The sequence below is a fragment of the Rhinolophus sinicus genome, chromosome 1 (assembly GCF_057876585.1).
Source record: "Rhinolophus sinicus isolate RSI-liver-muscle chromosome 1, RSI-T2T, whole genome shotgun sequence".
Lineage (NCBI taxonomy): Eukaryota > Metazoa > Chordata > Mammalia > Chiroptera > Rhinolophidae > Rhinolophus > Rhinolophus sinicus.
Window position 1 is genome coordinate 169,664,155 of NC_142501.1, and position 18,232 is coordinate 169,682,386.

Here is an 18,232-nt window from a genome sequence, read left to right on the forward strand (position 1 = left end):
TTGTCAGGGAACCCTGGGTCACTCATAGTGTTTTCAGTGGGCTAGAGGTTGTGGGATGTCCTCCAGGAGTTGGATCGTGTTCTTCGTGTGCCCTTGTTTGTCTTATATATAAATGTGCTGGCTATGGGAAACTCAAATTCCATCCCCGAATGCACCCTTTTGGGGTGCATTCTCCAGAACTGGATAAAAAGAGCTCTGTTTCTTGGACTTAAAAAAATTAAGCACTTGTATTGTTAAGTCCGGGAATCTTTCACCCCTCAGAAAGACAGAGACACACACGACAATGCAAGTCACACAGCGAGGTTTATTTCCAGCTAGCTGGGGTCCCCGTCTCTGCCCGACGCAGTGGGTTTTAACAAAGGACCCCTAGCCTACAAAGCTAAGGGTTTTTATAGCAGTTCTAAGGTGCTTAGTAATCACTAAAGTCTTAGGGAGTACAGTATGGACTTCAATTCTCACATAACTAAGACATTCTGTAATTTCAAAAGTCTTAGGGAGTGCAGATTGTGCTATGCTTCAAGGAGTTTACAATAGATACGTTTCAAAAGCTTCCATATCAGGAGATAAAACATCTGGTCTCTATGCCCACATCCTGGAACTAACAATTAGGCCATTAGGTTGTTTTAAGCTCAAGGCTGTTAGGCTGTTAATCTTACTCTGACTTTAAAGTAACAGTTCTTGAGCCCAGGGCTGCCAGGGCTGTTAACCCTATCTTAACCGTAAAGCGGCAGTCCTTATGCTAACAGTCCCTTACAGTATAAATGAAGAACTCGAACACATGGGTCAGTAGCAGGAAACTGCCGGTCCTGTCCAAGGCAGCCTTGTTCCAGGCTGCATGCAAGTCTGTTTGGATTTGGTAGACATTGTTTTCTCTGTGCAGCTTCTTTGCTTCTTCAGGTTTATTATGTAAAATCACATTTGTTACTTTATACACATAAGCTCTTCCGCACAACCCTTGCCCTGCGAGGAGTGCACGTTCTGCAGCCAGGGTGGGACTTAAAATGGGAAAGGCACCCAAGCCTTGCAGTTCCCTCAACAGCAACAAGGTTTCCATCAGGCAGGCTGCACCACCTTCACTGAAGTGGACCAGCAAATGAGCTCAAGTAAAGGTGATCTGGGATAGAAGAAAGGAACTTTTGCCTAGAAGACAAGCAAGACTGCACAGCAAAGTTTGGCTGTGGGACTAAGGGGCCAGTCTACAGCTAATGGTGTAAAGATGAATGAGGTGTGATTAAACAACATGGTTCAGTCAGTCGGCTGAGAGCTACAGTTGATGGACGGTGTATTTTAAAGATGTGTTTTACTGTAAAAAATTATTTTTATTTAAATATCCCTGGCTTTCTACACCTGCAGTCCAAAGGCCCAGCCAGGACTCCTTGGATATTCTAACTCCACAATAGATAAATCTCAGTAAGTACTATTCACCTAATAAGGCTAATCAAAGCTTTTTCTATCATAATGCCTTTTTCACCCTATAAAAAACACTCAGTTTCTCTAACATAGTTTAGATTTCATACTTTTACTACAACATCAATAAATTTGTTATTTCTTACATTATTAAATAACAAATTCCTATAATATTGAAGCTAGAGGGCAACTAACCCACCTATTCATTTTAAAGATGAGGAAACTCATACCAGAGATATTACTAACTTGTCACAAGTTTCTAGAATTCAATTCTTTTTTACGTCAACAAATTAAACTACACTTCTTCCTCAGGTATCTGACTAGATGAACTGATAAGCAGAACATAGTATCACTAGTTTGTGACTTGGGTTGTTTCAGGTATAATTCAGTTCATGTGATTTCTATGAAAGTTTCTGTTGAAACTAATTCTGGCTGCACAACTGTATGATGGCAAATGAAAAGATGACAACAAAATACTCCATTGAATACTTAAAATAAGGTGCTCCATTTTAATGTGTAAATTATGTAAATCAGAGAGGAATTTAGGAAAATTTCTTAAGAAATAACAACTTTAGGTAGGCAATTGTAAGGAAGATAACAGTCATGCACACCAAGGCCACGTGATTCTTCCACAGGCCCCAAGGTGAGAGGTCGATGCCCTGGTTTATCAAGAATTCTTCGCCGGTACAGCTGAAATGCAACAGAAACAGAATGTGACTTCATTCTCACCATCTGTCCAATTTTACTCAATATATTCATTGTTCCTTCGTTAAAGAAGCCTATAGGTTATCAAGCCTTAAATAACTATCCCTTCATATAAAATAGGTAACAATGAGCACTTACATTTCTGCTAGATATTATGCTAAGCAACCTGCACATAACGCTTCAGTTAATTCCTAAAACAATGCAATGGGGTAGATATGATACACATTCAAGACATGAAGAGACTAACGTTTAAGGAACTTAGCTTCACAGACTCACACTTTGAAGTAGGTTGCCTCTCTAGACTCATTTGTTTCCAAATCTGTGATGCTGCTCTCTTCAAAGGGCAGAAACATTTACCAAGTAATTTTTCACTTACTCCTAATGGGGAAAACCTCAGCTTTAACACATGACATCTAGCGCTCTCACAAATATGATCAATGCCCTGTAGGGAACTCATTACCCACAAACCACCCATACAAAAGAAGGCAGGCTAAGAATTCCAACTAGGAGGAGAGGCGAGGAAGGGCTTCCTGCCACAGCTGTACTTGCTCAGCTCTTGCACCAAGAGTGGAATAAGCATCTCAGAGGCTCGGCGACAAGACCTCACCAGCAGGCCCCGTAATCAGGTGTAGGCCTTGTAGCTGGAAGAGGGCAGGATGCAGTACCTGCCACAGGTGAGACAAGCCCCGGTACTAAAAATACCTGGTACAGATGCAACTACTACCTGGTACCATTTTTCTATGACTCTTGGCATTTACTAGTTCCAAAACAAATGTCATACCCAGATCAAAAGAGGATGAGTGGGCAGAATAAAGAAAACTTCTCTTCATACAGGTTTCTGGCAATACACTGACCCTTGAACAACACGGGGAGGGTGGTTAGAGACACTGACACTCCCCACAGACTAAAATCCACATAACTTTTGACTCCCCCTTAATTTAACTATTAATAGCCTACTGTTGACTAGAAGTCTTACCCATAACATAAACAGTTGATTGACACATATTTTGTCAGTTATCTATATTATATACTGTATTTCTACAATAAAGTAAGCTAGAATAAATGTTATTAAAAAATCATGAAGAGAAAATACATTTACTGTATTTACTGAAAAATATCTGCATATAAGTGAGATTAAATCCATGTTGTTGAAGGATCAACTCTACTCCAAAATAGCAATTTGTGCTATTACTCAAAATTATTTCTGTTCTATTGGAATGGTCATGAGACTTAGAATATCAACATTCTCTTTTCTCTCATTAATTAATGTATCAAAATCAAACCATTAACAACAATTACTGAAAAGGAAAGTGTTATAAACATGCATTTGTTTTGATATTTCTGTTTTATTGACATTACACAAAAAAATGAGTTTTCCTTCTCAGCTTACTGGAATATGTGTTTCTTTCTCTGGATTAACTAATAGTACTAATTATCCTTTGACAGGTAGTATTCCATGTCAGTTTAAAAATAAAAACAAAAACTGTCTCCAGAGTTTGATTTCACGATGTCTCATAAACGGAGGAGGAAGGGGCACGTGCCAGGACTGTGGCAGGAAAAGGTTCACCCCTTTCCGCTTCTGCTGCCCTTTGAGCTCTTACTCCTGACCATGGGTTGGGCTCCCAGGAAGCCATGTTTGTGGATCCACACACTTCACATAAGCCATACAGAGCGGACACTGCAAGGCGTTGCTAAAACGCCAAAGCAGCTCATTTCAAACTCAAATGTTCTGAAAATCAAAACTCACACCCACAATCAAAACAGCAAAAGGAACATTTAAAGTTTCCAATACAAACAACACACAAGAACCATTTCTCCAACATAAATACAATCTGACTGTAGTAGAATACCTACAAATTGTACAGCACTTTCACATGCATTAATAAACAACTCGCTTTACAGATAAGAAAACTTAGGCTCACAGCAGTCACAGACCTGAAGGGACTCACACCAGCTCTGAGCCCAGTGGCCTTTCTACATCACACCACACAGTAAGCAAACCCATTATGGCACTGAGTGTAAACTTACATGGCAAAGCTACAGGTATTGTTTACTGTTGTTACATTGAGTCCTGGGCAGAAGTTCTGTCCCAAAAATTCATTATGCTGCAAAGCCTGAAACACAAGGGGGAGCAGGGAAAGGGAAACTATTTTTAAATTTCAAAAAGTTTCCAAAAAGTTATCGCAATCTCATCCTCCTAGTTTAACTTTACTGTTATTTCTGAAAACAAACCAAACATCACATGCAGTCTTTGTCACGCCAAAGCAACTACAATGAGTTTTCCTGGCAATCAAGAGGTCTAATGATGGGATTTTGGCTTTTCATACAAAAGAAATAAAGTATTTGGCCAAGAGGGGAGACCTCGGGTTTTGTTACCCCAGAGGTCCTGCCTCCTTTCTCCCCAATGTTGTAACCCTATAAATAGTCTCATTAAAATGTTACAGTGGTGCTCAATGACTATTGTTAATTCATGGTAACATTTTTCACATCATTCTTGTTCATTGTAATCAAAAGCACTTATAATTCTTGCAAGTCTGAAACTCAATCATATTAAGACACAGACATTTTTCTTTGGAATGGTTTAGATTTTCAGGCAAATAGTTGCTGTGTAGATTCTCAAGCAAATAATGGATGTGAATATTATATGGTCTTGGTATTGCTTCTAACGTGCCTTTCAATATAAAACACGTATTCTAAGGAGGAAGACTGGGCCCTATGGAAGGGAGTTGAGAAGACCTAAAGCACCACCCGCTGGGGAAGAGGGGTGTCTGAGAAATGGAATATCCATTACAGTGATTTTTCGGAGCCCAACAAAACTGATGTGAAACTGAAAACAAACAAACACACAAAAAACAAGTATTCTAGGTTTCCATCCTCTCATTCATTTACTTATTGAACTGAAAAGTGACTACATTCTTAAAAAATCAAGTGGTCAATCTTTCTCTTTCACTATGACATATATCCCCACCTTTCACCTCAAACAGCAGGGTGACTGGGGAAAACTCGGGTGATCATCACGGTGACCTAAGGCTTAATAGAAAACTCTCCTTCATTGGTCCCCAAATGATTTCCTGGAACACCTCCAAGTCCTTGTCTGGGGACATAAGATGGTCAGGCTTTATTTTGGTTGTTCCTAGCTTGGGAACAATGAACCAGCCATGGTAATAGAGGAGGAAAACTTACCGCATAGCCGTATCGAGGAATGCTGAAGTACTGAAGCCATGACAGCCACGGCACTATGGTTCTGAGATTGACCAACAGCCCAGAAAAGATCTACAAAGAGCAAATATGAAGAATCAAGACTGGTGGAGTGATTTCATGAAGAATTCTAGAGAATATAGAGAATACCCTCTTTAGGTCCCATACAACCTTGTAAACACTTCTGCTGGGGCCAAGTCTTTCTGGAAATCCTGTCCACTCATCTGAAGACTCAGCATATATTCTTTGCATGGATATTCCTCTCTATAGCTGAGGCTGCTTATGGTTTTAAAGGAATGACAATATGTCTCTGTTTCCTTTAATTAGAAGATCCTTGTGACGGCTCTACTTTCTCTGTGACTGCACACAATGGAAGGTCCATAAGTACTGCCTGTTCTAATGATACGACCGCTGTACATTCCCACCAACAGACATAATGAACATATCCTGAGCCCCTCATGCCCCTCTCTACTTCATAACACAGCAAGTTTTGTTATTTACAGGGTTTGCATTCTATCTCCCAATGACAGTAGGGATAATTTGGGGTTCAGAACACATGCCTAAAGTAACCCATAGCCTAGACTGCTACACGGTATAATGTGGTGAAGTATAGCATAAAATATGGTAAACACCTTCATTTAAAGCAACAAAAAGCAGTATTGCAATGGAGACCCCAGGAAGGACCGCTCCAGCAACAGACAGGTACATAAGAAGAGGTTCATACAAAACTTCTCCTCACTGGCACTGCCATGGGGGACGGGCATAACAATGACAATGTTGCTGGTGTCACTATTACGTTTTAACTTGATCTAACCAAGTTTTTAATATATAACAGCTCCCAGTAAAATACGGTTTTATGAAGGGCTTTAAAAGTTCTCTATATAAACCATTACAAAATAATAAATCAAAGCCCCTAATATCTCAAACAAAACATTTTTACATATCAAAGGACATTTTATTTATTAGATGACATTATAGGAAATATACAGAAGGTTTCTCACTTTCTCAATAATGTTTAGACGGGTAGTTTTCAATAGCAATAGTTTGTGCTAATTACAAACTTTTCAAACTTTTCTGCTACTCCTACTCTAGCAGAAAGGACTTGTGCCATAAGTAAATAGGCTAAGCATTCCTGTTTACTTCATGTAGGAGGGGAAATGCACTAACTGGTTCCCTTCACCTGTACATTCATCTATGTTTTTCAAAATTTAGTGGCATGTACACTTAGAATTAAGTAGAGTGGCCATTTAAAAAAAAAACGAAAGATGCAAGAGCATGTCATGAACTCAGAAAAGAGGAGACCTAGTACTGGGCAGACTTAGGAATCTTTAGTATTTTTAAAACACCCGTTTTCAAAATATAGGAGGGACCCAAGACACACAACCTACGCCACATACTGTTCTATTTCTCATGGAGCTTAGCTTTTCCCTTGGAAAGTATTTGATCCATCCAAACCATCTCAGCTACTGATTAAATAAGCCCTTAGTTCTCTAACACCACCAGTGAACAATCCAGTCAATTAAGCTGTCGTTTTCACGAGGAAATCTTCTGATGAAAATTTTTCTGGTTTTTGAAGTTCCCATTTACCAAGGTTTCACTACATGTCACCGAGAACATTACTTAAAATCTCATTTGTAACATGCTCACTAAAGTTAAGTAACTACATTTAGGACAGTAGCAAAAAAGTCTGGGTAAGGTCAAGAAAAAGCTGGTACCTTCCCTAATATGATCTATACTTTAATATATGGCTTCCTTAAAGGCAACAGTCCCATTTACAGAACACTCCATGCAGGTTTTCCATGAAGGGCAAACTACCAGGAAGGAACGAGAGGCAATAATTACTTCTCAGAGAAGCACAGTTTCTACTCACCATCATAAACACAAAAGAGATGGTCATGAGAAGTGTTGCTATGGATACCACACTCTGACCTGCTGCTATGGCCAGTGCCATAGAACTGGCCGAATAAGCCACCATCATGAGAGTAAACATCATGATGAAGAAGGACTCCACCACTGGTTTCAATCCTTAGGAAGACAGAAGGGGTTAATCCAACTGCCTAGGTCACTGTGTATCTCGGATTGTTTATTGTGCAAATAGAACTCTTTTTTGAGAAACTGGTAAAGGAATGAAAAAATTCATCCCCTATCAAACCATCCTGGGTCACTAATTTCATTGATCTCCCCCCACCCCATATAATTGCATAAAATGATCATACAATTTTCTATTTTATACTTACTGCATTAGCACTTTGCCATGTAACACCTATGCTTCTTTATGGGGAATTATTAACAATTTCTGGGTGCCTGAGATGGAGATCTGGAGGCAGCACACCTGGCCAGAATTCTACTGGCTTCTCTTCAGAGAAGGAGAATTGTCAGGAGCACACCCTTTTCACCCAAACATCACCACATTATTCAGTGTTTGCTGTAACTGTGTTGGTGAAGAAACTGGGAAGACGAGGATTACGTGAGCTCCCAGTAGTTTCACTACCTGAGGGAGAACCTCAGAACCCAAGTCTCTGAGACAAAGTACCACAGAGCTTGGGGTTGAGGATGGCGTGAAATTACATTTCATAAAAGTGCATTATAAACTATAATGGGCTACAATTATGAAGATTTTGGAACAGCCATAAGACCACCAGTCAGGATTCTGAGGATCTAGATAATATGCCTAATTCTTTATGACACACCTCTCATTTGTAAAATGAAAGTATAAACTATATCAGTGAATCTTCTCTTACAGAGCGTTGATACAAATACATGTATTTCTGGTATAAGTGTGTGAATCAGGAAATATATGCATATTCCGAGACAGTGAGCCTGGGTGAAGCCTAAACGCAATGCACAAATGAATCTGTCTACATTTATCAAACAACTCCTTTATTGAACTACTATGCTCCAAAAGTTGCTACCTTTCACTACCTTTATATATATATATATATATATATATATATATATATATATATATATATATATATATACACATACACATACATACATACATACATATACACATAAGAGTATAAACAGATAGGTAATAAAAATCCCAGCTCCAGCTCCTCCCTCACAGTCTCAAATACTTTCATGAATTCTTTCCATGTCTGAAAATGACACGTACTGCCTCTCAGTAAAATAGTTCTATAAATAGGTTTAAGAGTTAGGTTGGGAAAAGTCATGACAAAAATGTCCTCGAGACCAGATTTCAGAATGTGCACAATAGATAGATGTTTCCTTATCTCATGGCTTGGTTTATACTTTTGGGAACCAAAAACATGCTTGTGAAAAGAAATTAGCTTCCCCTCACATTGGAGGCTAAACACACATACTTTCTTATTGCTTACCTAACAAGAAGTATGTGATACAAGTAAATATAATACTTGGTAACATCCTCATGGGTAGTAAATCAGATAATAGTTTTCCAAAGAAATAAGATGACACTCTGTAGTAACCACTGATATATTCATGTCTAAAAAACAAAAATTCAGACCATACACCCATATTAGTTTAAGAAGGCGCAGACCAGATGATGAAAACACTTGCTGTACAGATTTCTGTGGCCACCAGGGGTCTAACAGACACCTTCTCACATCCTGCAGGTTTACCCACCCCTTTCACCCAGTCAGCATCAGGCACCACCTTAGGTGCCCTCCCCTGGGACATCGTCCCGCCAAGCTCTGTGCAATGACCCCTCTTCTCCCTCCTAATGGCATCCACTTTGCCCTTGGGGACCCCGACTCCAGGTAAACAGGTTCTGCATCTCCTCCCTCTTCTGACACTGGCTCACATGAAGAAGAGCACGTCAGCCGCTGATCCCAGTGGTCAGAGAGGGTTTTCTTTCTCCCCACTTCTGATTGTGAAGAAGGTGGCACTGCTATTCTCCACACCCCCAAGTGCCACTTCTGTTAACTAATCTCTGGTTACTCCTTCCATGTCATGAAGAAAAAGAAAAGGGCACTTGCCTGTCAATGATCATGCCTGACAATCCTATCTCCCTGTCAGCTATCAAATCCTATCGTTTACCCTCTGAAGTCCTAGATCCTCCTCTTCCCGTGATTCCAAACTCTTCCACCAATATCTTCATTCTTTCCTCAAGCATAAAATATGGGGAAGTCTCTTCAAATTTGAAAAACACAACAAACAAAACAGCCTGCACTTTATTTCAAGGCTGACTTCTGGCTCTTTCCATTCTCCCTTCTACTGAGGGCTAAGCTTCCTCTATATTCTTTGTCATCTTTACCCACCCACCTTCTGCAAACTTTTCTTGTGAAGGTCATCATGACTTCGTATTTACTGAAAACAAAAGATTCTTTGCAGCCTCTTTATTTCGTGCTTTCTCTGCATCATTAGCATTTGCTGCCTATGCCCTAATCTTGAACCTCCTTTTTCCTTTGGTCTCAGGCCCCACATGCTCCTGCTTTTCCTTCCAGTCTCTGGCTGCTTTTTCTCAATTAACATTAGTCACCCCCAGGAAGTAATCTTGGGTCTGAAATTGGATGTGACCAGTTTGACCAACAGTCCCAACACTGGACAGCCCCCTTTCAGAACAGAGACATACTCACATAAATAGCTTCTTCTCGACCACAAAGAGCTCTACAGCTGAAATACTGCTGAAACACTGGTTGGTTGTCAAGAAGAAGAGCACCCCGGCTCTGCGATGAGAAAAAGGGAATGAAAGGTCTGCATCAATTACACATCCCTGCATCAATTTCCTACCTGTGATACTCTATCCTCAAATGATGTAATATTAAACAACTATTCTGGTTAAAACAGAGAGGGAAGTGTGAGCCCTTTCAGGTCTTGCACCATCCCTGTGTCTCCTCACGGTGCCCTTGGGACTCTATATAGCACAGTTTGAAATTCAGGGTTCTGGGTTACCATGGATTGAAGTGTGTTCTCCCAAAATCCCTATGTGGAAGCCCTAATGCTCAACGTGATGATACCATGTTTCCCTGAAAATAAGACCTAGCAGGACAATCAGCTCTAATGCGTCTTTTGGAGCAAAAATTAATGTAAGACCTGGTCTTATTTTACTATAAGACCAGGTATAATATAATATAATGTAATGTAATGTAATGTAATGTAATGTAATGTAATGTAATGTAATGTAATATAATATAATAGTACCTCAGTTTTCAAACGTCTCTGTGGACGAACATTTCAGTTTACGAATGCCATAAATTTTATGTATCTATGGTATCATTAGATAGTAAAATTCATGCTAAATTTGCAGTTTTCAGGGTTGATTTTAAAGGTCGGGAACAGATTAATCCATTTTGCATTACTTTCTATGGGGGAAACCATGCCTCGGTTTTTGAAAGTTTCAGAACTCGAACAGTCTTCCAGAACGGATTACGTTTGAAAACCCAGGTACCACTGTATAATAATATAATAATAATAGTAATATAATATAATATAAAACCGGGTCTTATATCAATTTTTGGTCTAAAAGACACATTAGGGCTGATTGTCCGGCTAGGTCTTATTTTCAGGGAAACATGGTAGTTAGAGGTGTTGTCTTTGGAAGGTGATTAGGTTTAGATGAAGTCATGAGGGTGGGGTCCTCCTGAAGGGATTAGCACCCTTAGAAGGAAAGGGAGAGACCTCAGAGCACTGTCTGCATCATCGAAGACACAGCAGGAGGGGCAGCAAGCCAGCAGAGGGCCAACATCAGAGCCCGACCATGCTGGCACCCAGATCTCCAGAAGGGTAAGAAGTAACTTCTATTGTTTAAGCTACCCTGTTTGTGGTTCTCGTTATGACTCCCAAGCTGAGGATTACATAGGTGATAAAAGTACTATCACTTTGAATTTTAACTAACAAAAACACCGACTTCCAGTCCTAATGTATCAACCAAAAAATAGCCAAATAAAGCCTGCAAAGGTTAAAAAGCTTTATTAACCATTTCTTCAAAGTTGAGTCAAGAAACAAAGACATGAGGAGGCAAAATGAAAAACAGTGGAGGGAAACCTCTGTCATTACCTTACTACACACTTTGACAATACAATCATCAGCAAAATCTTGACAACCCATCGCCAACATGGTTTCCAATGCACTCAAAAAGAAAGCAAATCATGTTTATGAAGGAAAAATTAATTTGTGCATGTGTAAGAAAAGAATGACTATTAATGCTTCTCTCTTAGTAAAATAATTAAGGTTTAAAAAGGAAAGCACACAGTTTATTGACACTTTGATGGAAATATAAATTTTATGAAAGCATGACAACATCCCTGAAACGGTGGGCAAACAACTTCAATAGACATTTCTCCAAAGAAGACAGACAAAAGACCAATAACTACATGAAAAGATGCTCAGCATCACTAATCATTCGGGAAATCAAAACCTCAATGAGAAAACACGACTTCACAATAATTGGGGTGTCTATTATAAAGCAAGAAAAAAAAAACAGATAATAACAAGTTGACCAAGTTGGAAAGAAACCAAACCCTGATACACTGTTGAGAATTGCAAAATAGTACAGCATTAGAAGACAGGATGGAGGTTATTCAAAAAAAAAAAAAATGGAATTACGAAATGATCCAGTAACTCCATTCTCGGTATACACCCACAAGAATGTAAAGCAGAGACTCAAACAGATAGTTATCTGTACACACATGTTCCTATCAGCATTAATTACAACAGCCAAAAAGATAGAACAACCCAAGTGTCCATGGATAAACAAAATGTGATATATCCTTAAAATGAAACACTATTCAGACTTTGAAAGGAAATAATTCTGACATGTGCTACACCATGGATGAACCTTGAAGATATTATGCTAAGGGAAATAAGCCAGTCACCCAAGGACAAACACTGTATGATTCCACTTATATGAGATACCTAGAGGAGTCAAATTCAGAGAAAGAAAGTATAAAGGTGGTTTCCAGGAAATGGGGAAAGGAAAATGGAGAGTTTTTGTTTCATGGGTACACAGATTTATTTTGGGAAAATGAAAATAAATAAGTTCTGGAGTTGGATGGTTGCACAACAATGTAAATGTAATTAATGACTTAACAGTACACTTAAAACTGGTTACGATGTTAAATTCTATGTTCTCTGTATTTTATCACTATATATGTATATATGAAAATTAACTTTTCCATTAAGCTTTCAGCTCACTGACTTACCCTACTCTTCAATTTCTGTAGTACTATCTGAAATTCAAATTCTTGATAGATTCTTATAACCTTGAAAAAAGTAATAGGACTTTCTCAAAGTCAATATGCAAATTTACTTACCTATTCTGGATTCCCGTAGTGTCACTTTTAAGATCATAGAAAATGGCACCTATAATCAGTCCCAGGAAGATTGTTACAATTATCTTTTCCAAAAGAACAAAAAAAGGGAGGAAGAGTTTCAATTAAAAGTAAAAACTTAACACACTGTTTATTATGATAATATAATATATATGGCGATAATCAAATCTCTCAATTGAGATAGAAAATTAAATAGCTTGGCCAGAGTGCTTGGGAAAATGTAAAACTGTGTATAGTATATTACTAGTCTAAATTAAAATAAAAAATAACTTCTCTGTGTGTTGGGGGGCCTGTCAGGAGAACAAAGGAGACTACGGGAAAAGTTACGATTCCTCCCAGTGCTTCCGTGGCACTGGCAGTTCAGGGTCCAGTTCAGGCTACGGGTACTTGGAATGCCACACAGAGTAGGAGAGCAGTGCAAGCGATAACAGAGTCATTTCGGGAATAAAATCAACTTGAAGTGGCAATCATTTCTGGCCTGACCTCTAAAACTTTGCCGTACTGAACATGCAAAATTTGTATTTCAAGAGGTCAAGTGAAAACAGGATACCTTTACTCTTGACATTAAAACTAAATCAAAAATTTAAAGCACACATAAAATATCTAACAATGGAATTTTGCACAATAAGAAAGTAGGGGTGAGCTGGTGATGCCTGCCTATCCTCCTAGGGAGAGCCCACATTGCATGGAAAAGTCACTGCATTGTCACTGTCACCAAAGCATTCAGTTAGCTTTCCCTGAGGGCTCCCAAGTGCTTCCATGACCCAGTCTCCTGTCACTTCTCCAGCAACTTCAGCCTGTAGGGCCCAAGGCCCACAGTGTAGAACTAAGACGCCAATTGTTTGCCATGCTGACCTACCATCACTTACTCAGTGTGTTGGATGAGTGCTAAGAAAACTAAGTAAACATCACTTATTTTCAAGATTGTTAAAATGGTCTCTGAAGGACACTTCTACCAGGAAAGGGTTAAGGGTTATATAATGATATAACATATTTAAGGAAATTTTAAAGTAAACAAAATATCTAACCTTGTGTCTTGGAACCTTCAAAGTTAAAAAAAAAAAATCAGGACTACAAGTACAATGATATCAAGACTTGAAGTAACTTGTCAAGCACACCTTTGGCATGAAGCAAATCAAATTTAAATTGAAAAAGGATCACGATCTGTGAAGGCTAGTTTGTGAAGACCAGAGTCTGGAAAGAATATGATTTGAGACGGCCTTAAAAATTCCCTTGCTAATAAGACAGAAACATTTTTGAAAAAAATCTATTGCCCTGGCATATTTTAATTATCCTCAGAGAACACTGTACATCACGTCAACAGATCAAGGTTCCAAAACAAATTAGAATGATTCCATCAACATATAAGCATGCTCATGTATACACATCTATACTTTCACGCAGAATATTGAGACTTTTTAAACTGGACACTCCACATGCTTTGTTTCTTTTGCATTCGAACTTGATATCTTCTACTAACAGAGGATCGGGATTACCACTGGGATGTTTCCTACAGATCGCAAAGTTTAAAAGTATTTTCAAAGTCAGCTTTCAAACATACTGACAAAATGATGGACGGATAACTGATCTGGGTGGTGAACATACAGCGTGATATATAGATGATGTATTACAGAATTGTACACCTGAAACCTATATAACTTTACTAACCATTATCACCCCAATAAACTTTAATTAAAAATAATATTAATCCCACAATACTTTTATGCTATTACAAGTGCATCTATGTTATTCTTTCTTTCATTAATAGAAGAGAAACAAATAAAATAAACACTGAACGACAGAGCGACAAAGACAGTCTGTGTATCTGGCCTCTGTTTTGAATCGGAAAAAAAAAAAAAAAGAAATTCCCTACGTATGTGATTCTAGCTTTGTTCAAATGTGTTTACCAACATTCTCAAGGTGAGTTCTGAGGGATGTTTAAGGCTGTCACTAAAAAAATTAATCCAGTCAAATGTTTAATATGCTAAGAGAAACAATGACTCTCCAATATATAATAATGCTTTCCAAAATGATTTGATCAGGAATACCTAGTAACAAAAAGTGAACATTAAATCTTTTTATATAGATAGCAATTCATTCCAACATCTTCCAAATACCTTTGGTAAAATGCATTCTCAGAAGCAAAGTCTGATTCACATAAATGACTAGTTCAAACATAAGTACAGCTTGTAAGACAACAGATACAAGATTTATGAGCTGGAAGCCATAAAACATTTTAATAGCTACACATTCAAACACTTAGAGAACCAAATAACATACTTGGAAGATTAAAAACCCAAACCAGGGGTCAGTAAGCTATAGCACAAAGCCAAACAAGTACCGTTGGCGATTTCTGTTCACTCCACAAGATAAAAATGGTTTTTACAATTTTTCTGATAGTTGAGAAAAAAAAGAATATTTCCTACCACATCAAATTTGTACGAAATTCAAATTTCAGTGTCGACTGAATAGTTTAATTGGAGCACAGCCACGTTCATTTGTTTATGTATTTTCTATGGCTGCTTTCTTGCTAAAATGGCAGAGTTGACAACCTGAGACAAAGACCGCATGGCCAGCAAAGCCTAAAATATTTATTATCTGGCCCTTTACAAAAATGGCTTGCCTATTTCTACCCTAAGCTAGTATAGCAGTATTCAAAAATCTGAACAAGGGCTGCTTCAGTTAAGCAGATGCTCAGGGACATGCAAGGTTCTATCTCTATTGTATGAGGTCACCACTGCTCTGAACATTTTGGAATTCCTTTTGTGGAACTGAGTTCACTGAGAAGGCAAGGGGGCTGAATAGGCACCCTGGAGACACTAGGCTTGGGGTTTGCAGCTGAAGTAACTTGAGCACCAAAAGATGCAGAATCGTGGTGTATTAGAAATATTTCCGCATTCTAATCACACCCTGCTCAGAACTACCATATATGTAACTTGGACAGGACACTCATAAACCACTTGGAGGCAAGAGAAATTTATTTTCCAAGTAAAAAATTCTAATGCATGAATCACACTGAAGAATCAACTCCGTTACATCATCTCACTGTTGACTAATGGGAAACCAGGTTGACATGATTGACTAGACTTGTTTCCAAATGAAATCAAATCTACTCTAAAAGAACAAAAATTTACCCTTGATTGATAGTACACAAAAGTGCTTAGGTTCTGACAGAAACGTCAAATAACAAGTCCCAAAAGTGTTTGGAGCAATAGTAGTACATCTCAAAGAGGGATCTAAGCTCTAGGTATTAATACTTAGAAAGCAACAGTACTGAAGTATGAAAATTATGGTGCACGTGGTAAGAAGTCAGTAATAGAGTCAACTTCATGCCATCTTTTGGTAGTCAACAGGTTCAATGATTGATAATAAAATTAACAACCCCCCCAAATCACAGGCTATTGATTTCCTTAGAAATGTGACCAATGAACTGAAAATACTAGGTTTTATATGATGGAGGGCTTCACAATAACAGAAAATCCATATAGGAGTAATAAACAACTATCAACAGATCAGCAAAAAGAGTAGAAGAACATTATTTCATCTTAATGAAGAGAAAGTTAATCAGACAGTGAGTGATAGCCTTATGTAATGGAAGTCAAGTTCACTTACTACCTTTCTGTCAGTTGCACACCGTTTTAGGCATCTACTGCTCTCTGAAGACTAGAACCCCAAAATGAGGAAGGTCAATTATAAGGAACAGCATTTGCACACAGGCTCTTCCCTCAGATATGGACCAGCCCCTCCTCCATTCAGGTGCATTCACTGACATCTAGGTGAAGTCTTCCCGGACCACCTGACTTAAAATGCAAACCACCCCTTTTACCCTTTCCTTCTCTCTCTCTTATCTCTCTTCCTTTCTCCATTTCTCTGTTTAAACTTTCTCCATAGCCCCTTCTACCTCCTGCCACGCTACATACTTTTTTTCTGTATGAATTGATCAGCTGTCCCTCCTCATAAGAAAATGTGCTCCAGAAGAGCAGGGATTTTCTGTTTTACCCATTGTGTTCACTGCTATGTACAAGCTCCCAAATGCGGTGCATGATCAAGAAACTTGTTGAATAAATCAGGAAATAAACATGTGCAGCTACTGAAAATGGGGCTAAACAATTCCTTTACTGCACCATTTTGAAAAACAATTTTTCTCTACAAAGCTGATCTATTAGAGCTTGTCTAAATCAACATAAATTCTGAATTACATAGTCCAAAAATCACTTTAAAAAAGTTTTCTATATGTAAAAATTTAATTGTGTTTTATTTGTACTATTGACTGTCTCTATTTCAAGTGGAGTGCGGATAAATAAATGGAAGGGTGCGTAGAAAATAAGCCATATTCTAAAATAGATTGTATAATATCTAATGCTCCCACATGATCATTTCACAGCATAATTAGAAGAATCTGTCAGTATACCTGAGCTTTAGAGGCCTGGGGATTACCCAGTAAGTTTTTGAATGAACGCTTGGCAATCCATTTGAGTTGATGACAGAAGGAGGTGGCATAGGTGAGCTCCTTGAAGATGACACTCTTCTTCTTTTTCTGAACCCCTGAGAGTTGATCTAACTCAGCTTTTGTTTCTTTGAAGTAGGCTGAGTTGACATAAAACTCAGCTAATGTTTCTATGAGTGGCTTATCTCTCTTGGACGGCTCTTCAGTCTCCTTGGCTTTGGAATAAAAGTGGATAGAGGAAAACATTAACAAAATAACTGATTTAGTCCATTTTTCTGTAACCCCATCTTAGATTCTGTTCTAACTCCTTAATTCTAAAGCTTGAGCATAGAAACTTATTAGATAAGTCATTGCCTTACACATTAGAAAAATATAGTTAATTGGTCTGACTATTTCCATAAACTTATTAATACAGCAAACCCACTGACCTTTTCCTAACTATATTTGTACTCTGATTCTTTTAAAATAAACTTCTCACCATAGGCAGTTATAATAAAAATGTCATCCTTGCATTATACTATTTGCAAATGCATAAAGTGATACATTTCTTATTTCAAAACATTTTATAAACAATCAGTATATTTTTTTAATGGAAACTCCCCTTAGACACTATCAGATAAATGCTCATTTATAAATTACATAAAAAACACAGCACTCATGAACAATAACATCTGTGTTGACTGGTGCTACAGACTGAATATTTGTGTCCCCCCCACAATTCATACACCGAAAGCCAATCCCCAGTGTGATGGTATTTGAAGGTGGGGCCATTGAGGAATGATGACATCATCAGGGTGGAGCCCTCCTGAATGGGGTTAGTGCCCTTAGAAGTGACCTTAGGCTGTATGCAATGTCAGAGGGGTAGTAGATGGGGATGAAGGGTTATCACTGTGTGAGGGATATAAACGATAGATGTTTAACTATTACATTGTTTTGTACACCTGAAATTAATGTAAAAACATGTTAAAAAAAAAAAAAAAAAGAAGTGGCCAGTGGCCTTAAGGACCTCCCTCCCTGCTTCCACCATGGGAGGAGACAACAAGAAGATGGTCGGCCACCTATAACCAGGAAGCGAGGCCTCAACAGACACCGAATCTGCTGGCGCCCTGATCCTGGACTTCCCAGGATCCATAACTTGAGAAATAAATGTTTGTTGTGTAAGTCACCTAGTCTGTAGTATTCTTGTTACTGCAGCCTGAACACACTAAGACAACTGACATGA

General features: G+C 38.4%; 1 protein-coding gene across 4 annotated transcripts in view; it reads right to left on the reverse strand.

The window, feature by feature from the left end:
- Nucleotides 1-1,888: 1,888 nt before the first annotated feature.
- The window catches only part of LOC109452252 (broad substrate specificity ATP-binding cassette transporter ABCG2-like), a 96,307-nt gene continuing 79,963 nt past the window's right edge, over nt 1,889-18,232 (reverse strand). For 3 of the 4 annotated variants that reach the window (XM_074323701.2, XM_074323695.2, XM_074323698.2), the window contains 8 exons: nt 16,975-17,225; nt 12,546-12,628; nt 9,870-9,959; nt 8,652-8,776; nt 7,181-7,335; nt 5,296-5,385; nt 4,141-4,226; nt 1,889-2,097 (listed from right to left, as the gene is read on the reverse strand). In XM_074323701.2, coding sequence (XP_074179802.2) covers nt 1,950-2,097; nt 4,141-4,226; nt 5,296-5,385; nt 7,181-7,335; nt 8,652-8,776; nt 9,870-9,959; nt 12,546-12,628; nt 16,975-17,225 — 1,028 coding nt within the window. In that variant the 3' untranslated portion in view covers nt 1,889-1,949. The remainder of the gene's footprint in view (nt 2,098-4,140; nt 4,227-5,295; nt 5,386-7,180; nt 7,336-8,651; nt 8,777-9,869; nt 9,960-12,545; nt 12,629-16,974; nt 17,226-18,232) is intronic. The other variant, XR_012493348.2, reaches the window with a different exon arrangement.